The sequence below is a fragment of the Miniopterus natalensis genome, chromosome 20 (genome assembly GCF_054644295.1).
Source record: "Miniopterus natalensis isolate mMinNat1 chromosome 20, mMinNat1.hap1, whole genome shotgun sequence".
Classification (NCBI taxonomy): Eukaryota; Metazoa; Chordata; class Mammalia; order Chiroptera; family Miniopteridae; genus Miniopterus; species Miniopterus natalensis.
The window spans coordinates 23,863,979-23,890,909 of NC_142100.1; the positions used below are offsets into that span (position 1 = coordinate 23,863,979).

Here is a 26,931-nt window from a genome sequence, read left to right on the forward strand (position 1 = left end):
TTCGGCGTCTTCCGCAGGCTCCTCCCCAGCCCTGAACCTGGGCCAGGAGGGCACACCTGGTGGAGGGAGGCCTGAGCCGGACCAGGGGCAAAGCAGGAGGGAAGGTGGGCAGCCCCGGGCCTCAGGCCTTGGCCGTGGCCTCGGACACGCCCTGGGCTGTGAGCTCGGCCAGCACGTTGTCTAGATAGCTAGCGTCTGGGTAGCCGTGGCCCGTGAGGTTGGACCCGAACTCGGTCTTGTGGTGGATCTCGTTCCAAACCACGGTGTCCGACTCGCCGGTGGTGTTGGAGGTGCCGATGGTGAAGATGAGCCTCCGCTCCCAGGCCGTGATGAGCAGTCTCAACACCTGGAGAGCGCGGGGAGGGGGGTCACAGGCAGCCCCCCATGGCTTGAGCCCCTCCAGCCCGGCGTGGCCACTTCCTTCCCTAGACTGACTCCCCCAGCAAAAAGCTCTTTCCAAGTTACCTGCCTGTTTCTTCCAGGGTGAAGGAAGGGTCTCAAACTGATGGCCCCCTGCTGTGTTTGGTTTGGACCCCACACTGTATTAAATAGCCACTCTGCAACGTCCTCAGCAATATTAAAAAACCCTAGCCCGGCCGGCATGGCTCAGTGGTTGAGCCTCCACCTATAAGCCAGGAGGTCACCATCCAATTTCCAGTTTCGGGCTCCATTCCCCATAGGGGGCGTGGAGGAGGCAGCTGATCAGTGACTCTCTCCCATCACTGATGTTTCTATCTCTCTCCCTCTCCCTTCCTCTCTTTGAAATCAATAAAAACCTATTGAAAATAAATAAATAAAATTAAAACCTGGAGATTTCACATGAAAATCAGAATTTCTGGCTTCTCTCGAAAAACAGTAAAAGCAAACAAAATCTATACAGTAGTGTGGTGGTGAAAAGCCTGGACTACTTGGCTAGTAAATACAGGCTCCGTCACTTAGCTGTGTGACCTTGAGAAAGTTACTTGCCCTCTCTGAGCCTCTATTTCTTTATCTGTAAAATGGAGGCAAGACCTTGACCTCAGCAGTGCCTGGCAGGGCCAGACGCACACTAGATGGTTATGGTCAATGCTGGTGTGGGTAGGAGTGTGGGAACAGGGACTGGGGGTAACAGGCACCACAGGCCCGGCTGACAGTGGCTGGGGCCCTGGCCCACAGCCCTGCACCCTTGCAACTCCTACCTTCCGGCCCTTCTCGTTGTTGGGCAGATAGCAGTGGCGAGGGAAGCCTCTTGCAGTGAACTTCTTCCCTGGGTTGGGGTGCTCCGGGCCCTGTGGGGAGGAGCAGCAGGGGCTTGAACCCCAGACAGGTGTGGGGGGCCTGTGGAGGGGTCAAAGGAATTGGGGTCATGGGTCCGAGGGGGGCTCACCTGGATGCCTGTGGGGATGTCATAGACAATGCGGATGGTCTGGGTGTCAGCGAAGCCAGGCAGCGAGTGGGGAATAAGGTGGAACTCCATCTTCCCAGGAGGCTGAGTGCCCGTCTTCTCTCCGTAGATGGCCTTACAGGTGGGGCACTGCAAGCTGCCATCCTGGGGCAGGGGAGGCTGGAGGTGAGGTCCCCAGGCGTCCCTGCTCCGCTGGGCTCCCTTGCCTGCTCCCCACTCACTGTCCCCCCCAGCCCACCTTGTTGCCATTGGAGTACATGGCCACGAGGCACAGCAGGTGGTACATGTGGCCGCAGCGGCCCAGGCGGCCCACGAGCTCGGGCCTAACACCCTTGTGCCGGAGCACGCCCTCGTAGCCGGAGGCCGTGACCAGCCGCTCCATGCAGATGGTGCAGTCCTGCGGGGGACACACAAGGGGAGACTGAGGACATCCATGTATCACAGGGAGAGAACACCCCGTCTACCGAATTCATATATATGGCTCCCTCACACTCCTGTCTGGAGGGATTAAAGGGCTATCAAAAGCAAAACTTAAAAAATATGGGTGAAAATAAGATACAAAAACTGTTGATCACCAAAAGATGGACACCTGTGATTCTATTAAACTCCAGCGTTTCTGTTTATCAAAAGACATTGCAGAGGTAGTGAAAAGATAAACCCACAAACTGGGAGAAGGGGCTGTAACACACAGAACCATTAGTAATTCACACTGTAGAGAGGGGAAAGGGGAGAGGAGAGAGGGGAGAGGGGAGAGGAGAGAGGGGAGAGGGGAGAGGGGAGAGGGGAGAGGGGAGAGGGGAGAGGGGAGAGGGGAGAGGGGAGAGGGGAGAGGGGAGAGGGGAGAGGGGAGAGGGAGGACTCTCTTCTCTGCAGGCAAGGCCAAAGGCCCTCCACCCAGGCCCCTCCCCTCCCCCAGGACTCACCTCATCAGGCGGGTTCTTCACCTTCTGCATGTACCTCCGAACCACATCCTCAGGGTTCTTACCTGCAAGGACACAAGGGGATGGGCTTGAGGTTACCCAGAGCCTACCCCTGAGGCCTTGGCTCAGGATGGAGTCAGGCGTTAGAGGTGGGATCAAACTTCAGGGGTTGCTGCAGGTTAGATGCAATTGGAGTTGGTGGCAGAAGGGTTCAGGGAAACGGGAATTGAGATCAGGAGATGGAGGCGAGGTCATAAGTCCCAAGAACAAACTGGAGCTGAGGGGTGAGAGGGATTGTGGACAAGGGGTCGTGGGGTTAAGTTCAGGGGTGAGGGTGGGGCGCGGAAGGCCTACTCTTCTTGAGGTGCTTCTTCTTGGTCTTGCGGCACACCCCAGGCACGCCGGGCACGGGCTTGACGTCGCTCTTGCTCACGGGCGGCGGGTGCAGGATAGGTTTGGGTGCTCTGGTCAAGCACACGGGCAGCCCGGCGGCGCACAGCAGGATCCCGGTCATCCCTGGGGGCGTGGCCTGAGTCAGGGGCGGGGCTCCCTCCAGGCCCTGCCCACCGCGCACTGCCACCCTCCTGTCATTGGGTGTAGCTTGGGGCCTCTCCCTCAGGCTCCGCCCACCTGCTTGCGTCCAGGGATCCCGGGGGTTCTCAGGTGGATGCGTGGGGTGTGCCCTGGGGCCCCCTCCAGGCTGAAGCCTCTTGGAGTGCCTTCTGCAGGCCCCGCCCACCCGGTGTCATGGCCCAATGGGAGAGGGCGTCCTCTGGGCCCCGCCCACCAGCTCGTTAAGGGGCGGAGTCACGGGGCCCACAGGTGAGGTTGCCCCCTCGCGGTCCCCACCCTTCTCTGGAGTCCTGAGCGGGACCTCACCTGCCAGGGCCGGGTGGACTGGCCCGGTACCGTTCAAGTTCTTCACCGGGAGCGCGGGGACCCTGACGGGAGAAGAGAAGCTGCAATCCCCACACCAAAGCATCGAGGGACCCTGGTTTGCCTTCTGGCTCTTGCTCCCGGGCACAGTCTGACCACTTTGTCACAGTCATCTAGGATGACCCCCAGGGAACTCAATTTCTACTTTCTGTGATAAGGTGGGGAGTGGCCAGGATCTCACTCCGGTTATGATGAACCCCTAGACTTGGTACAATCTTTTCTCCAATCCACAGCCGGTCTCTTCCCCAGTGAGAGCACTTGGGTTCCAACGGCCCCCTTTCACTGGCCACTGTGCCTGAAACTCAACTCTTAGTGATTTAGTCAGTCCAGCCTCTCTCGAAGTTTGCTCTAGGAATCACTAATCCCCATAAAAGGTTCTGGGAAAGAAGGATTCTGGGATCCAATAAGTTAGGAAACACTTCAAAGTCTTCCTCTTGGAAAATTCACAACATACATGAGCATATTAAAGAATCTGATAAGTCCTGCACAAGGAAATATGGTTAGCGATGGTAAACCCAGGTTTTCCAAAAACGTTTGACAAAGGATATTTTTTGCATCTCTGCAATATCTACTGATGCCAGTTACTGAGACTAAGGCATTGTTTTAGATCTCAGCTGCCCTACACTTTCTGTGGCTCCTTCAAAACCACAGAGCCCTGGGTTAAAAAGTCAATCTTGCTCCTGGGAAGAGGGTGGTGAGTGGGGTGTGGCAGTTTTTTATTTACCTATCAGCGAGCTGGGGGACAGCCCCAAGGCGGCCCCAGACCCTCTCAATCTGCAGGCTCCCTGCGAGAACCCAGGGTAGCATGGTTCCCACGACACCTGAGTGTGGGAACCACCTGGGCCCCCTTTTGATGTGGGATGTGCCGTTTCCTCCGAGTCAGTGAGAACATCCTCCTGCCCTGGACAAGAGACTGCTGCCCGCAGGCCTCCGGGAAGGGGGGCCAGCCTTCACTCTCTGCTCCGCCCTTTTGGGGCCCAGCCTGGCAAAGGGTCAGAGCAATCCTTAAGCGTCCCTGACATGCACGGTACTACCCCCACGACAGGCATCACCAATCAATCCCAACACCCCTATCCACTGAGCTGCATGCAACTTCAGAATCCTCCTCAACACAGCTGCAGGTAGTGACCACCATGTAAGCAGAGACGGCACATGATGAAAACTATTCACGTTTATTCTGCAGGTGATGGGACTGAGGCCCAGAGCGGGAAAGTGACTTCGCTAGGGTCACCCAGCTGTCTCTGGGTCCTGGAGTTTTTGAGGTAGTGGCCAGGGTGAGCCTACCAGGTTGATCTGTGGGGCCATCTGGAAAGGAGATCTCTTTGCCCTAGAGGTGGGCTAAAGCCTGTGACCTGGACCCTGGAGCTGGCTCAGCCCAGAGCAGGCTGCACAGCTGGTCCATGTGTTTGCTTGGGTCACTCCTCTCTCTCCCAGGCGGCAAAGCAGTTCAGGGCCCCAGGAGAGCAGGAAGCCACACTGACACTCCCTTCAGGGCAGCTGAGTTTCCATTCCTCTACCTAAATTTGGCCTCCCCCATCCCCACACGTCCTGCAGGCCCCAGGCATGCCAGGTCCTCTGATGATAGTTTCCAAGTCCCCCGATTGGTTTCAGGAGCCCTCAGAACACCTGGCACTTACCCAGGGGCCCCTGGGGAGGCCTAGGGGGCTCAGGCCTCAGTCATTTGGGTCCAAGTTGGTGAGGAGGGGGCAGAAGTGAGAATGCCATGTCATGGGGAAAAGGAAATTGAACAGTGCTTGGTGGGCATTCCCATGTTCAATGGGCCTGCTCCTATCCCCTGTCCCCTTTTGGTGCCAACTCCGCCTGCACCTGAACCCCTGCTCTCTACAGTCCTAGGGCTAACTAAGTCCCCACCTCCACCTCTCTGCAGAACCCAGAAGCCTGAGGACATTACCACCAGCTCTGGGGAGACTGGGTGCCCCATGGATCCAGTGAAATGCACAAGTGTCTGGCTGCTGTCTGGAGGCCTTGCTCACTTCCCCTTTCCATGCTCCAGCACCCGTCTGCCTGGCCAAGCCTCAGTTCCCCCTCTGTCAAACAGGACCTCTCACCCTGCCTCCATCCACTCCTAGGGATGAAAGAGAGCAAAAGTCCCCCAGGGATACATTTGGAGGGATGGTTGTCACTTGGGGGTCAGATTTTCTAGAGGCCTGGGGCTCAGTGGCACTCTCCCCTGCCCTCTTGGTTTCCCAGCCTGCCCAGTGCAGCGCTCTGTGAGGGGAGCCTAGTGTGGAAGAGAGGAGAGGGGAGGGGAGGACCGGGCTGGCGGTTCCCACGGCCTGGGGTGGCCTCCTGCAGACAGGGGTGTGTGGTTTGGCCTCCCAGGGAGCGGGGCAGGAAGTGCTTCAGGTTTGCGGGTGGGGTGGGGTGTTTGGTTTGACCTCGTGATGAGGTGGTGGGGAAACAGCAGGCAGATGAGCTACAGACACTGCACACCCTGGAGCCGGGAAAGGGGGAGGGCGGGCAGGCCAGAGGGACACGGTGAGGGTGAGACTTTTCATGTTGCGCTTTTCAGCCGTCTTTTTTATTTTTATTTTTGAAGCATTTAGATGTAACACCTATTAAAGAACTGCAGAAACAGAATGTGGATTCTTTGAAGTAAAAACGTAAAAATCACTGCTAGAAATTCAAAACAAAAAGGAAAACACTCAAACACACCCACCACATCAAAGCCCACCTGCCCACCGGCTCCTGCCTCCTGCCTCAGCCCTACCTGCAGGTTTTTCTCAATATCCAGTGACCCTGTTACAACAAAGTGACACCAGTCTCTCTCCGGCTCACAACTCTGCCGGCTCCTGTCTCACTCACAAGTAAAAGCCAAAGGCCTCAACGCAGCCCTCAGGGCTCTGGAGGACTGGCCCCATTTCATCTCTGACCTCCTCTCCCACTGCTCGCCCCCTGCAGCCTCGTCAGCCACACTGGCCTCCTCCAACATACCAGCCGCGCTTCTGCCCCAGGGCCTTTGCACAGGCTGTTCCCTCTGCCTGGAAATCTCACCCCAGTTCTGTGAGTGGAGTGCTTCTCAACCCCCTTCAGTCTTTGCTCAAATGTTACCTTCTCAGGGAGGCCTTTTCTGACCTCTTTCTTGAAAACTACATCCCTCCCACCACTCCCTACACCCCTTCTTTCCGTTATTTTTACTCTGTAGCAGTCACAACTTTACCATATTCTAGAATTTATTTCGTTTATTGTTAGTCTCTCACTAGAGCGTGAGCTCCAGGGTGGCAGGGGTGGTCCGTTTTGTTCATTGTATTTGCAGGGCCCCAAACAGGAGAAGGGCAAGCAAAGGAAATAAACAAGTAATTGACAAAAGGAGGAGGCACTCTGCGCAGGAAACAGGAAGAGGTTCTCAGGCTCAGGAAGAACCGGCGCTATGGAAACTCACACTGCATCTCGATGGCACCGATGAGGCTGGCGACAGAGGGAGAGAGGAGCACCCTTCTTCCGCTGCTCCAGAGTGGATGTCAACGGCGCAGACTTGAAAGCGCCACTTGGACATCTGGCCTCAAGCTGGACAGTGGCCTGTGTTGTCAGCCTCACTTCACAGGTGCAAAAGCTGAGCACCAGAGAGGGCAGTGAGCTCAGCTGGGGTCACACAGGGAGGGGTGTTGAAGCAGGGCCCAAACTCAGCCTCTGCTCCAGGGCCCGACACCCTGTGGAATCAGGGCCACGGGGGACAGGGAGGAAGGGTCTCTGGGACCATGGCTAGAAACTTGGACACCCCAATACCCTGGCTGATGGGGGGATTTTGAACTAGAGTCCTAACTGTGTCACTTGGAGCAAGTGCTAGACTCCGGGAGCCTCCGTTTCCTCACATGAAAAATGGGGACAACAGGACCTGCCCCCTTGGGTTTCTGTGGGAGTTAAAAGAGGCGATGTATGTAAAAGCCCCAGCACGGAGCTCACATGATGACATGTGAGTGCTCAGTACAGAAAAACAGGCCTGCAGCTGTCCCTTCCCTCTCCCCTTCGCCACGTGGGGTGGAAACTCTGAGTCTGCCCCGCAGCTGTGTTCCAAAGTGCTGGACGCTGCCCTCTCGGGAGACAGGGCGGATCTTCCCCACCCCTGCGTGTCCCCCAGGCCTCGGCTGCCAGCTGGCTCCCCGCCCTGTCACGGGGGCCAGTGGAAAAAACCCCAACCATGGAGACACTCTGCCCCCACTGGCTGTGTGGCCTTGGGCAAGTCAGTGGGTCTCTCTGGGCCTCCACACTATCCCGGGCTGAGGCGAGGGCGGGGTGTGAGAACGGACTCGGAGCCCTCTAAAGAGTCCACGCCTCTCTTCCATCTAATCACACGCAATGATTTTAAATGATTTTAAATTCACGTGTGAATGGTGGTGGTTTGAGCTCCGTTTGGCAGATGGGGAAACTGAGGCTAGGGAGGGAAAGCTGTTTGCTCAAGGTCACCCAGCTGGGAAAGGAAGGCGAGAGGCCTGGACTCTGGGCCTGTTTGAGTCCTGCTTGGCAGAGAGGGAGGGTGGAGAGAAGGGAGCAGAAGGGAGAGAGAATTGAGAAGGAAAACGTGGGAGAGAAGGGGCGACAGACAGACAGAGACGGGGAGACAGAGAGACATACACAGAAAGAGACCAAGACTCAGATATGGAAGGGGAGTTACAGAGACTGTTCGCAGTTGAATTGTGTTCCCCAGACCGTGTCTTGTTGAGTTCCTAACGCCCAGTCCCTAGACAGTTTGGAGACAGGTCTTTGCAGAAGGGATTCCAATGAGGTCACTAGGACAGGCCCTAACCAGCATGACTGGCGGAGACTGTGGGAGGGGCCACGAGGGTTCTGGGGGTGTTGGGGACCACAGCGGGGGTAGGAGCCTGGCTGCCTGGCTCCTCAGAGACCCTAACCCTATCCCCTCATTGGCTGCACCTGGGGCTCGATTGCCTCAGCAACAGGAAGCTTCAGCTGGGAGGAACCAGGGTCTGCCACCCCCATCCTGCCTTCCTCCCACTCCTCTCACTCAGCAGCAGGCTTCGGGGGTCCTGCGCCTGCCCCCTGAGCCAAGAGTATTTTGGGTTGGCATTCCTTGGAGATGAGGTTTGGGGGACCTTGACATAGGCTTGTCTTGCTGGGGAGGGTAGGTTAGAGGGGCAGAGGTGACACTGGGTGGGGTCTGCATGTCTAGGAAGGGATGAGGGAGGCCTTAGGGAGGGATAAGGGAGCCCTTGTCAGTCCCTACTCCCCCTTTCCAGGACAATGTCTGGTCTCAGAGGGTCAAAAACAGCTCCCAAGGGGAGGAGGGACAGAAAGATATAGACCGGGTGGGGGCACATGGCTGGGGAGAAGGGAATTCTGGTATGTCATAGGGGACATGTTTAATGATCAGCACCCCAAGGCCTCTTGAGCTCAAGAACACTTTATAGCTCCCCACTGCTGGCAGCACCAAGCCCAGGCTCCCCTAACGCTCCACAATCTGGCTCAGTAGTTCCACTTGGGAAAAACCTCAGCCCCCAATGTTCTAGCAGGGAACTCTTCCCCTGCATGGTGTCCAGAGCCTGCTGGATTCAGTCCTACCTCCACCTTTTCCATGCCCAGTGCCCCTGGCTAGGGTACCCTTCCCCTTCTCACATCCCAGATCCCCTCATACCTCTAGCCCTCCCCTGAACGTGCCATGTCCTAACCCCACTGAAGTTATGCATGCTGTTTCCTCTGCCTGGAACAGCCTTTCTGCAGATCTGGCTGCCCCCTCAGAGGAGTCTGCCCTGACCACCCCATTCCCGCTCAGCCACACTGCCCCATCCCACAACATCCCTAGCACTTCCCTCTCTGTGTGGTGATTGTGTTCATTTACTCATTTAATTCCTCTACGTCTGTCTCCCCATCAGTCTGGACCCTGTTTGTCTTGTTTGCTCTGTGAACCCGCACCCATAGTACATGTCTGGAGAATTAGTACTGAGTAATAAAAGCTGAGTAATTCCCAGCCTGCTCTAAAACAGTGACTTTCACAAATTTCATCAGCAACTGAGAGATTCACTTCACCTGGCAACCCATCAAACACGTAGAAACGATGCAAAAGGTTCACGGAACAGTTCTTACTGTTACCCGCATTTTCTACTCTACGCTATTTCGTTCCATTCCCAGAAAATTCTGGTCACAACCTTCCGATTTCACAATCCACTAGTGGGTTACAACAATACAGCCCCAAAGAGAAGGTTCTCAGCTTCTTGCTGCAGAGGTCCCCAGAACTCTCCTGGTTCTTCCCCCCCACACCCACTCCAGTTTGTTGTCCACTCTGCCATCCTGGGGCCCTCCAGCCCCCCCTTTTCATCAGGGAGCCGGAGCCAGGTTGCTATCCACAAGGAGCCATAATAAACACTCCAGCCTCCGGATCCCCAGGAGGGTGAGCCCCTCCTGCAACACTTCCCGGAGAGGCCCTCTCGACCTCCTGAGGTCTCCTCTCTGCTGGCACTGGGCCTGCCCCAGGGGAGTGGCCTGGAGGGGAAGGGAAGGGTGAGGCAGGCAGGTGGCAGCTGCTGATCTTCCCGTGGAAAGTTACACACCCCTGTACCCCATACCAACCTTCCTCCCAGATAACAAAACCAGTCCTCACTGTCACCGCTGAACCGCGGTTATGTGTAGCCGCTACCTTCAGGTACACAGCCTCTCCACATGATGGGGGTTCCTGCACCCATTTCACAGATGATGAAAATGAGGCTCCATGAAGGGAGCCCCAGATATCACAGCTCAGAAGTGGCCGAGAGGAGATCTGAATCTAAGTACTCTCAAAAAGGGACAGAAGGCACCCTACTTGGGGGTCCCTTCCCTTCCCAAGGCCTCAGTTTCCCTTGGTGAAAGGGGAGGCCTGCATGAGGTGACCTCAAAGATTATATCCAGATACGACCTTTGCCGGTCTCAGGTCGTCACGGTCAGTGCCCTGGGCCAGGCTGCAGTGATTCAAGCAGAGCTGGCTTTTGGCGCCTGCCCCTGCTCGTCAGTATCACAACCCACACTCCACCTGGTCTTTTCCCTTCTGGGCTGTCCCAAGGTCAAGGCTTCGCTCCTCCCTCTCACTCCCACTTCCTCGGGGCCAGGTCTCCGCTGAAACTGAGTCTGGGCGAGCAGCTGACAGGCACACTGGGTCGCTATCCCGGGACTTCGATGCCTTAATCCAAGGATTTCCACTCTTGGTAACCCCCAGTTCCCTTCCTCAAGGAAATCCCACTGGGAAATCCTGTTAATTCATAAGATTCCAAAAAGGGCCGCTCAGGTTAAAACAGGAGCAACAGGCTGGCTCCTGGGTGCCTGACTTCTCTCATCCATCACCCTCTCCTGCCACTATCTCAGCTCGCCCCAGGAGTCCCCAGAGCCCAGTTTGAAAAACACAGTCGTATTAGCTCAAAGTAATGGCGATAATTCAGGGGAGGCCTATGGGGGAAATATTTTGGATGAGCGGCTGGTGCTCGCTGAAGTCTCCACGCCAGACGGGCATGGACTGGGGCAGGGGGCGGAAACCCTCCAAAACTTCGAAGACAACACAACACAGACTAGAATCCCACACAGGTCTGTTTCAGTCCCCGCTCTCCACCCGGGCGACCCTCAGAAGGCACCACTCCTCTCCCGCCTCAGCTTCTCCATCTGTCACCTGGGCACGACAGAATTATGTGGAGTAATAAACGAGAGAGGGAATACACGCCCTTACTGTCGCCGCTACGGCCCCACCACTTGTGAACTGCGTGATCCTGGGAAGCTGCGGACCCTCCCCCATCGGGGTCTTCCTCTGTCCATTGGGGATGACATTGGCACCTACCTCATGGGTCCTGGTGTGTGCAGGCAAATGAGCGGGGACACATTAAGGTGCTTCGTTAACGCTTGGCACAAAGGGACTACTTAACAGATCAGGATTATTGCTATCTCTGCAGTTCTCTGCCCCTGGCCCTGCTGGGCGCCACCCCCGTGCCAGGGGCCCCTCTTACCCTGGCGGGATGGAGGCACGCGCGCTCACGCTGGTAGCGCGCTGGGGTCCAGGCCGGTTGAGGTTGTTCTGGCCCGGGGTGGGCGCACCGCTGGGGGCGCTCGGGCTCCGCGGGGGCTGCGCGGGCTCGGTGGGGCCGACGGCGGGCGCAGCCCAGAGCGAGGCTCCAGCGAAGGTAGCGCTGGGGCGCACGGCGAGCGCTCCGGGGGGCGCCCCGGGGGCCGGCGGCGGCGGGGGCGGCGGCGGGGCGGCGGGGGGCGCCTTGCGGCGCTGCGAGGCCAGGATGGCGTTGGAGGCGGCGCGCGTGCTGTTGACCAGCAGGCACTGCTGGCAGGAGCAGGGCTGGCCCGAGCTGGCGCCCACGGGCCACGACTGCGACTTGGGGATGGAGCCGACGGTGAGCGGGTAGGCGAGGTCCAGGCGGCGGCGCAGCCGGCGGCGCCTGCGCGTCTGGCGGTTCATCTGCGACATGCTGTTGAAGTAGATGAGGTAGCAGAAGCCGAGCGACGAGAGGTCGAGCCACGGGTGCTGCTTCTCGTAGGCGTTCTGGATGGTAATGCAGATGTCCATGTCGTAGGCCGTCCAGGCGCCGCCGTCGCTCTCCCACTCCCACACGATGCCCTTGCCGGGCGCCGACGACGGGTCGTAGAAGTTGCGCCGCACGGGGCGCATGGTGCCTGCGCTCACAAAGGGCAGGGGTCAGGGCCCGGGGCGCGCGCGCGGGGAGGGGGCGAGAGGGTCCCCGCGCAGGGGCGGGGGGGGGGGGGCGCCTCTGCGAGGCGAGCCAGGCGCGGGAGGGGCCGGCTCCCTGCCCCTCTCAGGGTCAGGGCAGGCGCTGAACGAGTGGTCATCACGGGCCTGGGGGGCAGGTGGGGGACGGGGCGCGGGGGCTCCTCTGGCAACGTCAAGCGCAGTCAGCACCCGCGGTGGGGACAGAGATCCACGCGGACACGCGGGGGGGGGGGGCATGCAAACCTTCATGAATTCACTCATTCATTCCGTGATTCTTGCATTAGCCCGCTCATTTGTTCCCGCGCTGGCTCCCACACCCATTCACTCTGCAGGCCTCTCCAGAGGCCCCTGGCCCCGCAGGCAGCCAGGGTGCTTGGGTTCATGCCCGCACCCACCCGCTCCTTTCCCAGGCATTCAGTCACTCCTTGATGTACGGCCTCCCTGCTCTCAGACCTGCACCCCCGGCCTGTGCACCATGTTCCTCCCCTGGCTCCTTCCTCCCGTGTCTCCGTCTGGTCTACTTTCTGTTACCTAGTTATCCTGTTTTCCCTCTCCTCTGGCTAGAACATCACGGCCCCAAAGCAGGGACACTGTTAGCCCCCCAGCGCCTGCACCGTCGGTGCTCCCTAGGTATTTGTTGGACGCTTGAGTGAATCCGCGAGTTCAGACATTGGTCCGTTTTACTCAATTATTCTTTTGCTCCCTGGTGCCTTTTGCTTAGCCCTGCGCCCGTCCATTCCTCTGTCCAGGCGTTCGTTTTTGTATTCGCCTGGCGGTTCGTTTGCTCCTTCCTTTAACAAACATTTGCTGACGGGCTGCTCTTTGGAGGACTCCCTGCTGAGTGCTCATTCGAAAAGAACATAAAAAACTGTGTGATAACCCAGCCAGGTGGGTATGCACGCCCCCCATCTCAAAAGCGAGGGCGCAGAGGCTTCGCTCCCAACCACTGCTCTGTGACTCCCAAAGCTCTAAGTGCTCCTAGAGAGCAAGGCCCCATAGGATGCTAGGTTAAGCAGAGAGAACCCAACATCCAGGCTGCAGGACTTCTCAGAGCCTTTAGCCTGCTCTGGCCTGGGGCCAGTGCAGAAGATTCTTTGGCTGGGTTTGCTTGCACACCTGCAGGAAAACTGCAAACTTGGCTGCTCCTCAACTGTGGGCAAGTCCCTTAAGCCCCCCCCCCCCAGGTATCACTGGCCCCATCTCGAAAATGCAGGTGATGCTAGTTTATGACTCACCCTGTCCCTCACACAGGGCTGCTGGGAGCAGCGGGTGAGAAGAGCCACAGAGCACAGGGTGTGGGCAGGGCCCCAGGGCTGGGAGGCAGGCAGGCCTCATTTCAGGTCCTGACTGCCTGCCTTTCCAGCTCCATGACTCTGGTCAGGTGACTCAACGGCTCTGAGCCTCACTGTTCTCATCTCCAAAATGGGCACAAGCAGACCTTCCTGGTAGGGTTGATAAAAGAATCAATCAAGATAAATCCTGTCTTATTGCTGATGATTCCAAAATTGGTCATAGAGGGTAGAGAGGTCCAGCCACTTTGCTGAGAGCCAAACGTCTGCATCCGGCTGCCTCCTCGGCACCTTCCCAGCACCTTTTCATTTTTTTTAAATTAAAAAAAATATATATATGTTTATTGACTTCAGAGAGAGGAAAGGATAGGGGGAGAGAGAGAAACATCAATGATGAGAGAGTCATTGATTGGCTGCCTCCTGCACACCCCCAAGTGGGGATCGAGCCCACAACCAGGGCATGTGCCTTGCCCGGGAATCGAACCCTGATCTCCTAGATCCTAGGCCGATGCTCAACCGCTGAGCCACGCCCGGCCAGGCTCCCAGCACCTTTTCAATCTTAGCTTTGCTGAGGCAGAGCTCTAGTCTTTGCTCATGGCTGAATCCCAAGCGCCTAGCATGGTGCCTGGCACACAACAGGCCCTTATGACCATGTTTCCATTGGTAATTGGCACCTCCTAGGTGCCTGGCCCGGGAAGCTGCAGCCAGATGGATGGGGACCTGTCATGGTCCATCGTTCTCGGCCCCACTCCACCCCTCGCTCCACCTTGCTCAGGCTTCTTTCTCCTGAGCACACACGCTGACTGTCCTCACTTGGGTCCCTACCCGGGGCTGAAGCAGCTTGTCCTCTGCTGTCTCTGTTAGAATTTCTCTGCCCTCTGTCAACTGCCCAGGCCCTAAGAGCTGGGGAAATGGAGGCACAGAGCTGTAGCTGCTGATGTGAGAGGAGGGAAGGCGTGGGTCCCTGGGCTCTGGTAATGTTCCAGCCAATCACATGAACGGTTCCCGGGGGCCTCTGGGGCAACCTCATTCTGATGCCTGATTTATCATTTTAATTGAGTGTGTGCATATTGATTTTTTCCCTTGACAACAGAGTTCTCCCAGGGCAGGCCTGAGAAGGGATGAGTTAGAGGGGAAATCCCGGGTCCTGTTCCTGCCTCTGCTTCTGAGTCCTGGCTTTCTCCTCCCAGGGCCTCAGTTTCCCTGTCTGCAAAATGGGGGTTCATATAGATCATCTTCTTGTCTTATGTGCCTGAAGTACCACCACTAACCTACTGCTGAGGGTTGAGGTGCTGTGTTACCTGGAAGGTGTGACCCCTGGATGGGAAGGGAAGGAAAAAGAAGGGATGGGAGCTCGTTGTATTTAACCACCTCGTTGTGCCAAGTCTTGAACTAGGCAGAGCAGGGTTAGGAGTGGGAGGGGCAGAGTGAAGTGGTTGAAACAACTCAAGTTTCATAGGCCATGTGCAAATTCTGGCTCCACATATAGCCTCAGTGTTCTCATCTGTAAAATGGGGGTAGTAACACCTACTGTGGGGCAAAGTAAGAGAATGTATGTCATAGGTGCCTAGCAGTGAGCAGGCCTATCGTAAGTGCTCGATGAATGTTAGCTAAGATGGCTGTTGTTATTATCCGCATTCACCCTCTCCCAGCCCTTGTTCACTTTGCGAACTCCTATTCATCCAACAAAACCCTCCACGTGTTCACCTCCTCCAGGAAGTGCTTTTCTGTTCTGCTGCAACATAGCTTTTTGTTGCATGTCTATCCTTGTACTGTCATTCAATGATTCATTTTTGTTCTTAATCTTCCTCACTGGTTGATGGCTTTCAGGAGGACAAGAACCAGATCAGCATTACCAGCTCCAGGCACAAAGCCTGTCACAAAGGAGGCATCTGCAACTGAAACAGGCAACCTACTTGGCACAGGTCAGGGCTCAGCTGGAGTGGGAAAGAGGAAGATTCAGTCTTCATGGAGAGGGAGTGGAGACCGGAGCAGAAGCCAAAGCACACAAGGGCCCCCCAGGGGTAGGGGTGGGGACATGGCTCCTAAGGGCAGTGCAGGCCAGCTCTGCAACAAAGGACTCTGGGAGCTCCTCCGGGCCAGGTCAGGGCCCGCCAGCCCGGCCGCCCTCTCTCCAGGGCTCTCTTTACCAGGTATCGATTTTCCTGCCTGTTTACTGGTAGTTATTAAAGGCTGCGTCCCTGGAGTCCTTTTCAGACGAGATTGGAGCCTGGAGAGCTGGAGTAATTAGGGCAGCTGCCGTCGGCCCCGCCGGGCCCGCACCCGCAACGCCGCTGCTGCCGGCCTGCCCGCCGGGCCACCTCTCCGCTCCCGCTCCCCTGGCCCTGGCCCAGGCTGAGGGGGGCCAGCTGCTTCCCTGGTGACCTGCCTGGGCTGCGATCTCGACATTTCCAAGGGAGCCGAGGCGGAAATATCCCTTCTCCTCCACAGTGGCCTTGGCCTAGATTTTCAGCCAGAACAATGGGTCTAAGATGCGGCTGGAGGTTCTTCAGCCCAGGGGAGGGGGAGGACCTCAGACTGGTAGCTCGGAGACGCGGCTGGGCTTTCTCATTGGCCCACTCTGCGGGTGCCCTTGAGCAGCCCCCCCCCCCCCCCCCGGGCCTCGAGGGCACCCAGCTGCGCTGGCCACCAGGGCCTGCGTCCCCATGGCAGTCAGGAACCTGTGTCAAGCACGGACCACTTCTGGGACTGTTTTTGTGCGCCTGCTTTTGTCTGTCCCCCACCCACCCCCGCCGTCGTGTTTTCGGAATGTTTGGTTGAAAAATTCCAATCTTGTTCCAGCTGAACTGAGGGGAAAGGGGCTCTGGCCAAATGTCAGCAGGAGGATTGCAGGAGCTGGGCCCCTGAGACCGGGTGTGGGGGCGGCCACAGCCACGGCAGCCAGTGACCAGCGAGATGAGACCCTGGGGGAGCCAGAGACAGGGAGAGATAGACACAGAGACGGAGAGAGACTGCATGCAAGAGAGACTGCCAGAGGCCAAGATCAAAGTGGGAAACGCTGAGGCAGATATAGGACAGCTGGGGCAGAGAGAACGCGTTTGGGAGACAAACAAAATCCTGAAACCTAGAGGCTGAGCTGGTCACGGAGACTCAGAACAAGAGAGTGAGGCCAGGAGACGGGGAGAGCGGAGAGGAGAGGCAATGAGGGCGGACAGTGGCTACTGGAATGTCGATGTCAACAGAGCCAACGTTGACGAGCACCCACTATGTGCCAGATGCTGTGCTCAGTACTTTCCTTGCACTAACTCATTTTATGCTCGCATGGTTCCTTCCAGGGGGAGACCAGACTTATTTCTGTTTTACAGATGAGGCAACCAAGGCCCAGAGAAGTGTAATTTTGGGAGGGCTGGGAAGGATGCTCCATTCATGTAGTAAAGGAAAGGCCAGGAAGGATTGGTTCTAAGGGGTTCAACTCAGCCAAGTGGCAGCCCAGACTAGGATACCTCTGGCAATGGGGAACTCACTACCTCAGCTTTGCGCTTAGTTGTTTTGCTGTGAGAGGTTTCAGCCCTGAGAATGTGGTCCCAATCTGATCCCCTGCCTAGAGGTGGATGTGTGGGTGTCTTGGGCCCCAGTTTTTTGCCTTAAGATGCTGTCTCTGGAGGGAGAGGGGAGGCCCTGAGCCCTCCTGCCTGCCCCTCAGCCTCCAAAGGGTTCCTTCCCAGGCTGGGCTAGTCCCAGGGCCCAACAGGGAACCCCTCCCTCTGAAGTGGCTTCCCAGAGAGAAGCGACCTCAGCTTGGGGTCACCCAGACCCTAACGGGAAGGGGGGGCCTGTGGGAGGCAGTCATGGGACATCCTGTCAGGTGGGGGGAGTCCTGCTGCAGGCTGAGGCCTGTGACTAGGTGTTGGGCACAGTGTTAGGCATGAATTGAGCACCCACTGGATGCTGGGCCCCAGAAAGGGACTTTACCGAGTCCTCCAACAACCCAGAAGTAACCATAACAACAACTGTTTGCATTCAGAGAACACACTTTTGTGGCCCAGGCCCTTTCTCCCCCCCCCCCCGCCCCCACCTGATCACCTGCATAGCTGGCCCAATCCCAAGACTCCTTGGGAAGGCACAGAAGCCTGGCTGGAGCAGCGGCCACGCTGGGATTTGAACTGCAGTCTGTGGCCAGGGTGGAGCCCTGCGATCAATAATCCCGCAGGGTTCTGTTTCCCACCAAACTCTCCCGGGGGACTTGTCAAGCTGAACAGCAGCCCATTAGCGGTTTCTGCACGGTTTCCGCATGTTTCGGGCTGGCCCGGGCTCCTCAGGGTCTGCTGGCCGCCAGGCCAGGGTGGTGGAGACAGGGGAGGGGGGTCTCCAGCTGTGCCCAGGGAAGGCTGAGGGGCTGCAGGGCACTCAGAGAGGTTACCACCTTCAAATCGGTTTTCAAAAGGCCCTCACCCTGGAGGCTGCTGGCAGCTGGAAGCTGGCTCTGGCCACTTTATGGGCTGTGTGGGGTCTTCCCAGTCACCTGGCTTTCAATGCACTTGGGTTCAGACCCCCTGGCACAGTGGCGACATCCAAGGGCAGGAAGTGAGGGGGTGGGGAACAGAAGAAGCAGAGAGTATTCTGTCTCTTGGAGCCCTGTGTGGCCTTGGCAATGGACCAGACCCTTCCAAGCCTCTCCTTCCTCATCTGTGAAATGGATATAATAGTAATAGTAGTAGTAGGAGTAAGCACAAAGCACCTACTGTGTGCCAGACACCTTTCTATACTCTACAGAGCAGGTACCATTATTATCATTGCTTTGTGCAAATGCTGAAGCACAGAGAGGTGAAGTGACTTGCCCAAAGTCACACAGCTACTAAGCTATCCAGCCAGGATTTAACTCAGCCAGATTTGAACTTCTCCCCACTTTTACTGCCACCACCCTGGTCTAAGCCGCCTTTACTGCTTGTCCAGACTATTGCAGAAGCCTCTGTCCTGGGTCCCACCTTCCGCCCTTTGTACCCTGTAATACATTCTCCCATGGCAGCCAGAGGGATCTTTCACAAACTCCAATCTGACCACATCACTCCTCCGCTTAACACCCATCAATAGCTCCCTAGTGCCCTTGGAATCTGTCCAGGCTCTTGCGCTCATCTTTGAGACCCACCACAAGCAGTCTGCACAGCCTCACACGCTGATGTCTAGTTATTCTCTGGCTGTGCCTTTGTGGGTTTGCACGTTCTGTTCCCTCTGTCTAGAATGCCCTTCCACTCACCCACCCCATTTTCCTTCCTGCTTTCTGTGCAGTCCTCATGGTTCAGCTCAAGCGCTATCCCCTTGGAATCTCCTCCACCCTTAGGGAGAATCGTTCCCTCCCTGGGGCTCCCACAGCAACTGGCACCTGTAGTACTCTTGTTAAGGCACAGAACTCACTAATCGTGGAGGCGTCTGTGCTCCCTCCAGCCTGGGAGCCTCTCAAGGCCTGGGCCAGCTTTCTGCCACCTTCGCAGCCCTCTACAGCCAGGGGCACAGGGAGGTAGGCACCGGGAAAATGCTAGCTGAATGAGTGAATGAATGAATGGCCAAGTACACATGAATGAACCTGAATGTGACAAACGATTGGGCTGGAGATCACAAGTTGGTGGTGGATGTGCTTTTGTTTTGGTCCGCATACTATTTACATTTTCAAAATATAATGACCAGGCACTTAAAAATGGGGGTGGACTCACTCAAGTCTGGATTTCAACAATCCCAAACAAAATATCCAAAGATGTGGCCACAAGCATTGGCCTTCTGGGCAACAGTTAGCAGAAGGTGAGTCACAGTCGCCCTGTTCGTGTCTTCAAGTATTTATTGAGCACCTACTGCGTACCGGTGCTACAGAACAACAGTTGGAAACCTTCGCCTTCCCAGCCACGGCACACACTTCTGCCAGCTGCCTGGGCCCTGGGCCCATCTGCATTTTCCGTCTCTAAATGGGGAAACTTGGTCCGAGAGCGAGAGAAAGGGCCATGGCCCAAACCACCTACAAACCAGAGCTACATCTTGACCCCGGGCCCCCTGATTCCCATTTCCGCAGTACCAGGTGACAAACACCTCAGAATGAATGAAGCTTTGTTCCCTGGGAGAGAGGAACTGGGGAAGGTTCCAGCTTGGTGCGACTTCAGGTAAATTCTATGCTTCCCTGGCGCGCTTGGCCTGCAGTCGGAGGGAGCGGGGACGAGGGCTCGTGGCGGCAGGGGCCCAGCCTGTCATCGGGAGGAGAGGTGGCTATGCGGCGGCTGCTGGCAGGACCGTCTTAGCCGCCAGGGCTGCCTCCTCTGATTGCCTCGTTCTTTGTTCTGCATTTCAGGGCCTGGTGTTCAGCTCCAGGGCCTGGAGCCAGACTCCCCCCAGCACCCCATCACCTGCCTGCTTACTGCCTAGAGCAGCCTAGAGCAGCTCCAGGGGGACAGTGGCAGGAACCAAGAGAGGGAGAGGCGTTTGGCCCCGATGGACACAGCCACACAGGACCCCAGGGAGACGGCCCCCAGCCTGGCAGATCCTGGGGCACCAAGGTCAGGAACAGCCCCCAGCCTGGCACCTCCTCAGTGTCTGGCCCCCTGTACCACACCTGGCACCCCTCCCCCCAGGACGGAAGGGCCTCGAGAGCAGCGATTTCTGTCTGTCCTATTCACTGCTGCAACCCTGGTGCCAAGGAGAGTGACTGGCACGCAGTAGGTGCTCATTAAATTCCTGCTGGAAAAAATGAATGAGTGCTGACCACAATCCCACGAGGTGGGTGCTGTTGTTGGGCCCATATTGCAGAGGAGGAAACTGAGGCTGAGGGAGGGAGTGTGCTTTACCCAAAGTCACATGCCCCTGCCCCACCCCCCATGACTAGCGAGTGGTGAGGAAGCCTGGAGTCTCGGCCTCACCCACAAGGTCCCTGGGGCAGACGGGTCCAGGCTGGGGGCACCATGTTCTCAGCCGGTATCGGTGAGGGGCAGCTGGGGGCTGTGGGTGTCTGTCAACCGGGAGGCTGATGGGCTGGCAGGGGGGTGGCTATCTTAGGGCCCAGAGGCTGTCTTAGGAAGTGGACCCCACTGAGTGTGGCGCAGGTGTGAGAGGAAAGGGGGACAGACGTGGGGGGAGGGAGGGCTGGGAGGGCTCTGGGCACCCTCCACACCCTGACAACTCCACACTGGGGAGGCGGCTAAGGACCCCACTGCCCACGGCCTGTGGGCGCCTCCACTGTGACCAGTCCTGCCCCTTCACCTTCCCACGCTGGCCCTCCTCACAACCCGTCCCTCACATCTTCTGTCGCCCCCCCTTAGGACCCCGCCCCCTCCCTCACAGCCCCGCAGCATCCCTCTCACCTCCACTCCCATCCCCCACCTCCTCATGTCTCGGTCAGGCCACAGCTCCCTTGGACCCATGAGGCTGGAGGGTTGGGAGGGGGCAGGAGGGGGTAGAGGGGGAGGGGGCAGGGAAGGTGAGAGAGAGACTGGGAGGGCCTGACCCAGGGGTGGGCAGGGTGCCCTCGGTGCTGTCCAAGGTGCTGCGACAGTGGGGCCCGGTGGGGGGCCGGCGCTGGAGGCCTGGCTCTGGAGCTCCCACCCATCTCTCCCCAGCTCGGGCAGGTGGCTCCCTGAGCCTCAGCTTTGCTATGTGTAAAATGGGGCGATGCCCGCTGGCTGGGTGGAGGGCGCCAGGCGGGCCGTAGGAAGAGCCTGCATCAGAGCCCAGCCTGCTCCAGCTCTGGCCTCTGAGGACCCATCATTAGCGAGGCTGTTCTGCAGTGTGACTCTAGGTCCCTTGGGGCCTGACCACTAAAAAGCAGCAGCTGGCAGCCCAGACAGGCCCTGAGGGACCGAAGAGGTCTCCCTTCCCTCCCCCCCCCCCCCCGCCCTCCTCCTCTCTTCTGTCACAGCCTCCCTCTTCCACCCAGGCCCGAGGTCTTCTCCAGGACCTTGCCGATGCTGTTCCCTCTACCTCCAGTGTTCCTCAAACCACACAGACCCTCGGAGGATGACTCCTCCAGGAAGCCCTCCCTCTCAGAGGCCTCAGGCACACACCACCCACGTCGGCGGGCCAAAGGCTCCCTGTACCTCTCCTACGAGGCATTTAAATGTTTCCCCTGCTTGAGTGTGAGTGCTAGTTATGTGCAAAGTAATATTCTTTGTGCTTTACTTACATCATCTCATTTAATCCTCATGACAACCCTCTCAGGGAGGGACTATTCTTATTTCCATTTTACAGAGGAGGGAGCTGAGGCTCCGAGAGGGCAAGGGGCTTGCCCATGGTCACAGAGCCAGCCAAGGGCCAGCTGGAATGCAGGTCTCTATCTGGGGCCTCATTAATCAGGAGGTTCACTGCTATTCCCATCATGTCTCGGCCGTTTCCTCCACGGGGCTCCTACATCAATGAGGCAGGGGTCCTGTCCTGCTCGCCAAGCCGCAGGACCCAGCCCAGGCCTGGCACTGAGCAGGCACCTCTGATTGTCACATAAAAGTGAGGATGGATTTATGGTATCAGAAGAGGCTCTGGAACCAGGTGAGCAGCCAGAATCCAAAAGGGGGTGTGTCTGTCTGTAATGATGGAAATGGAGGGAGTGTGACAGGTGGGAATGAAAGTCACCATGTGTGGATTAGTTGAACCTGAGTCACCATGGGACAGACAGCTCCCCACCCAAACATGCATAATCCTCTCGCCCCGATGGCAGGCCCAGCCCCAGGGGGCTCCGAGCTTGGCTGGGAGAGGGTCCCAAGGGGTCCTGTGACTAGGGAGCTGGCCCTAGAGGCCTCTGGGTTGCACATGCTTTTCCTGCCTTGGGAGAGACCCTGACAACAAGTCCCAACTCAGCTCTCAAGGGAGAAGGGAGAGGGGACTTTCTCAGCCCAGCAGTGAATGTCACCTTGTCCTATATCCCTGAGAACTATTGGAGAGGCCTGGGTTCCAGCTTGGGATGGCTCGGCTGTGTTACCTTGGGCAAGTTACCCTCTCTGGGCCTCAGTTTTCTGTCTGTACAATGACCTGCATAGGAGCCTACATTCTGACAGTGTTTTCCCTGGTGATGACTGCTGCTCCATCTGGGTGGCTCCACCTAGCCTCCCATAGCCCGAGCATGTCTTCAGACAGGAGGTGCCCATAAAGGCAGGGACCAGGCCTGAGTGGAGCCCCGGCCGCCCACAGAAGGGATGATGTAGGCTTGGGAGATGCCGAAGCCAGCTGCCACCTGTTACTCCAACCTGACAGCTTGGGAGCGCAGGCACAGTTGTGTTTTGAGCCTTGGGGACAGCAGTTGTGGATGGTCCCCAGCCTGGCCTCCCCCAGCCTCAGCTGTCCCATCTACAGAATGGACAGAAAGCTACCACAAGTTCCCCCAGCAGCAGAGAGAGAGGAGAATGGGAGACGCCTGTCAGTAGGAAAGGTGGCCCCCTCTCCCCTTCCCCCAACCACAGGCGTCCAGGGAGGAATCTGGAAATTGCCTGGAAAGTGGCTAAGTCCCATCTCTGTCCAGCTGTGGGGACTGGGTGGAAAATCCAGGCACTGGGTGAGGTCCTCGGCGGGGGTGGGGCTGGCAAATGACCCTCGGGGAAGTTGTGGTCTCACAGGGGGCACCACTATGAGTGACGGAAGGTCATGTGGCCCAGGGTCACAGCATCCCCCTGCTTCAGAGGGAAATTCACATGCTATGGGGAGCAATGACGACAGCCCAGCAGGGGAGGGGGGAGGGGGCACTGGCTGAATGAACAGCAGCCCCCATGGGACTGGGACTGGGCCTGGCCTCTCCCCTGCGGTCCCAGCCTGTCACCTGGCTTTCCTTCACCGGCTGCAGGACAGGCACACAGACAGGGCACTGTGTGTCAGTGGTGCACAGTGGGTTGGTGCTGTGTGCATGCCTGAACACGCGTGGCCACCCACCCTGGCACACACCACAGGGCATGGGTCTTAGCGTATGCTACACTGGGCGCTGTGGCACCAGCACTGTCTTACCCCACGGGGGCAGGTTAGGAACACGAAGGGCGAGGATTGGCAAACTGCGGCCCCAGGCCAACCGCCTCCCGCATGCTTTTGTGCGGCTCACGAGCTGAGAGCGAGATCACGGCCACGTTCATTCATTTACAGACCGGCCGCGGCTGCTCTCACGCGACAACGGCAGGGTCGAGCTGTTTCAACAGACAGTAGGGCCAACAAGGCTAAAATATGTCCTATTTGCCCCTATCCCATGTCAGGGCACTAGCAGAGCTGGGCATGCGCTACACCCCCAAGTTCAAGTTCAGCTTCAATGAACTTACCAAGAATTTTACAATGACATCTAGAGAGAAGCTGTGCTCATTTCAATACATATACGCAAGCTTTGGGTTTTACAACTTTATATTGTTTTGTGTGTGCGTATGAGGGAGGGGAGAGAGATGCGTAATCTTTTTAAATTTAAGATCTCCCACTCGTTTTGAGTATCAGAGTGTCCAGCACATGCTAAGCACATGGTAGGTGGTTAGTCAAGGTTTGTGGGGTAAAATAGCAGGCTTGGTTCTCTCCACCAACCCATCAACCTTGCTAGCAAAGCAACGCCATTGCCCATTTCACAGATGTGGAAACTGAGGCCTGGAGAGGTGAGGACACCTGCCTGAGGGTCTTCCCTGGACCTGAAACAGTGAAGACGAGACGTCCTGGGAGAAGGGTGCACACACATTATGACACGTCTGGGGGTCAGTGTGCCTTCCCTCCGGCAGCTTTCCTGGCGTTCTAGGTCCCCTGCCAGCCCCGCAGGTTCCCAGGCCTGCCTTCCTCGCTGGGGGTCTGGGCAGGCTCCCAGGAGCCCGTGGAGGGATGAGGGCTTTTTTTCCCTTTTCCGGCAAACAGGGGCAGGTGTGGAGTGAGCAGTTCCGGGAGGGGGTGGCGGGAAGTGACCAAAGCTGAACTTCTGGAGGACTCAGAGAGGCTGGACCGTGACAGGTGCCAGTGAGAGTAAGGGGCCTGCTGAAAGGGGGGGTGAAGGGAGTTTGAGGAACTAGAAACCCAAGTGGGGGTGCTGCAAAGAGAAAAAGGACCCTAAAAGGGGGGATCAGAGACAAATTGGCCAGCTAGGCAGCCTTGGGTGGGGCTATCCCTGTTCTAAGGACCACCCCCCATCCCAAGCCAGGCCTGGAAGATGTCCATCCAGCACCAGCTCTGAGCCTGCAGACACCGAGCCCATGAGAAAACCCACTTCCTTCTGCGGTCAGACCCCTGCCTTCCAGGAAAAACCAGAGAGAATGAGACGGGGATGCCTGGCACTTCTCATTTCTCTCAGGGGCACAGTGCCTCTCATTTCTCTCAGGGGCACAGTGCCTCTCTGGAAGAACAGGCACAAAGACTCCATGATGACTCGCTCAAAATATTTAGAGCCCTCTTTGTGGCTGTCCAGGCCATGCTCCAACCTCGTGGTGTGTAAGCTTCCTCACATTTACTGCACTCCAAACACAATGGATTTGAATGTACGCTACTCCTTCCTGCCACAGGGCCTTTGCACTGGCTGTTCCTTCTGTCTGCCTGGAACACTGCCCCTCGCAATCTTCAAACTTCCGCTCTAACATCCCTTCCACAAATGAGCCTCCCATGACCACTCCTAGGCTAGGTTTATGTCATATTCTCAGACCTGCAACTGATTATCTGTGAGATTACGTCTCCAAGCTGTTGCACGGGATTCTGCCATCCAGGGATTCCCAGGACGGCCCCCAAACCTCCATCAGCTGGCCCTTGGCATCAAACATGACAAGGATTCTTTGGCAGCCTCCAAGAGGCAGGGGCTCACCATCCCCCACTGCCCACCAGGCTTGTCACAGAGACCACCAGGCAACAACGACTCAGGAAGATCTCCACGGCGATGGCACGTCTCCAGAACAAAAATGCGGGGACTGGACCTCCCCGTTTTTCTCACCATTATCACTTATCACACAAGCACCACGACTGCCACCAAACTCATTCTCTCCACCCCATCATCATCACCACCCCATCTCACCAACCCCAAGACAGCCACCAACACAACCATCAGCACCAATGCCACAATCAGTACTCCCACTGACACCACCACCACCATCTCCTCCATCATGACCCCCCACCTCCCCCCTCAACACCACCAGCATCATGCCACCCAGCACCACCAACGCTCAGAGCCGGTGCTGGATACCAGTTAAGAGCGTTGGCTCTGGAAGTCAATGGCCTGGGCTTGAATCCCAGCTGAGTTTAAATCACTTAGCTTCTGTGAGACTCAGTTGCTTCATCTGTAAAATGGGATGACTACTACTACTAATACAATAATAAGCCTTACTGTCTGTGATTGTTGGGGAAAAAATCAAGAGAGGAAGTGCATGCAAAGTCCTTTTACTATGATAACTGAGTGCTAGTGTTTTTCTATGTTCTGTGCTCAGTAAGCACAATTTTATTTAATCCTTACGGGGCCCTGAGAGCTATTAATCCACCCATTTTACAGATGAGGAAACTGAATCGGAGAGGTGATGATGTAACTTGCTTGAGACCCTACAACTAAGAGGCTGGATTGGAACCGAAGTGTTAAACCGGACTAGGCAAGGCTGTCCCTCTTTGGGGGAGGAGTGGGGGGGCTGGATGGCAGACTGGCCTGCCTGAAGTCCCGGCTCCCTCCCCAGGGACACGGGGGATGTCAGCAGCCCTCCAGGCGAGGCGGTGCTGAGGGAGCGATGCTGGTGGTGTTTGTCCCCACCTGGCTCTGCAGGCAGCGGGGCCACTCACCTGTGTCCTGGCGAAACTGGTGCATGGACTGCAGGTCGATGATGTAGGGCACCAGCTGGGCATCCACCTGCCCCAGGACCACGGAGCCCCGCGCGTCTTCCTTGAGCACGTTCTCGATGTGGTGGCACACGGTGGCCGTGTAAGGCCGCCAGCGGTTGTGCTCATTCAGCCACTCCCACACCACCACGCGGGCCACGTTCTGCGGTGGGAAGCCCAGCCCGTTCACCTGCATCATGACACCCTGGCCTGGCCGGGACATGGCCACTGCCGCCTCAGGGGCCAGGACCCCTCCGTTGCTGGCCCAGCTCCTCCTGGGCCCGGAGAGGCAGGGCGCTTCCTCTGTCCCCAGGGCAGCAGCAGGGGCTGTCTGGTCTCCTTTCTAACTCCCCGTTCCCTGTGAGGCGCAGAGGCCTCAGCTGAAGGAGCCGGGGGGTGCTCCAGGCTCCAAGGACCCCTTGCCCGCTGAGCTGTCTCAGATAAAGGGTGCTGCTCCCCAAAGCAAGTGTCTTTCTTAGGACGGGGGAAACCTTGCTCTACATTCCTCGGATCCCTCGGCTCAGATAAGGGAGTGAGGCAGCCGGCCCTGCTCTAGGTCCAGTCTCTTCCTGCCGGGCTCCTGCCCTCTTCGCAGTCAGCGCAGGGCCTGTCACCCGGGAGGCCTGGCCCAGCCCGCTGCTCCCTGCGGCGCCAGCCGCTCTGTGCGCTCGCAGCGGCGTCCCAGGCCCTGCACCTGGCTCCAGCGGGGCTGCTGGTCTGGCCTGCGGCCGCCCCACCGACGGCTCCTGCCCAAGGGTGCGTCTCTGTCCCCCTGTCCCCGCTGCAGGGCGTCCTGGAAGGCCCGGCGGCCGGAGAATGCACGGGGGAGGGGTCGGCGCGTGTCCCCGGCCCGCCTGCCTGGGCTGCGGCTACCGAGCTGCGCCGGGGGGCCGAGGGGGGCGGGGGCCCGTGGGCACGCCCCACCCCACTCGTGCTCGCGACCTGCCGGGGAAACAGGGAGAGAGGGCCCTTTAAGACTGGAGCGCGGCACCCCCCTCCCCCTTCCCAGGAGACCGATCGCCC

At 57.7% G+C, this 26,931-nt stretch overlaps 1 protein-coding gene across 2 annotated transcripts; it reads right to left on the bottom strand.

Moving 5' to 3' along the window:
- Window positions 1-17: 17 nt before the first annotated feature.
- DTX1 (deltex E3 ubiquitin ligase 1) lies at window positions 18-26,131 on the bottom strand. 2 transcript variants are annotated; one of them, XM_087828729.1, is made up of 9 exons: window positions 25,873-26,131; window positions 11,178-11,853; window positions 3,184-3,245; window positions 2,659-2,820; window positions 2,308-2,369; window positions 1,623-1,781; window positions 1,367-1,528; window positions 1,179-1,268; window positions 18-346 (listed from the first exon to the last, which is right to left on the bottom strand). In XM_087828729.1, exons 1-9 carry the CDS (start codon window positions 26,129-26,131, stop codon window positions 122-124), a joined length of 1,857 nt encoding a protein of 618 aa, XP_087684855.1. In that variant the 3' UTR covers window positions 18-121. The 2 variants fall into 2 exon arrangements, with proteins under 2 accessions (XP_087684855.1, XP_087684856.1); XM_087828730.1 differs by having other exon boundaries at window positions 2,308-2,372.
- Window positions 26,132-26,931: the final 800 nt, after the last annotated feature.

Excerpts from the sequence above, each read along its gene's own strand:
- DTX1 (XM_087828730.1), bottom strand. The coding sequence starts at position 26,131 with ATGTCCCGGCCAGGCCAGGGTGTCATGATGCAGGTGAACGGGCTGGGC. Across the intron at positions 2,821-3,183 it reads AGTCCACCCGGCCCTGGCAG|GGATGACCGGGATCCTGCTG; the intron begins GTGAGGTCCCGC and ends CCACGCCCCCAG. Across the intron at positions 2,373-2,658 it reads GAAGAAGCACCTCAAGAAGA|CAGGTAAGAACCCTGAGGAT; the intron begins GTAGGCCTTCCG and ends CTTGTGTCCTTG.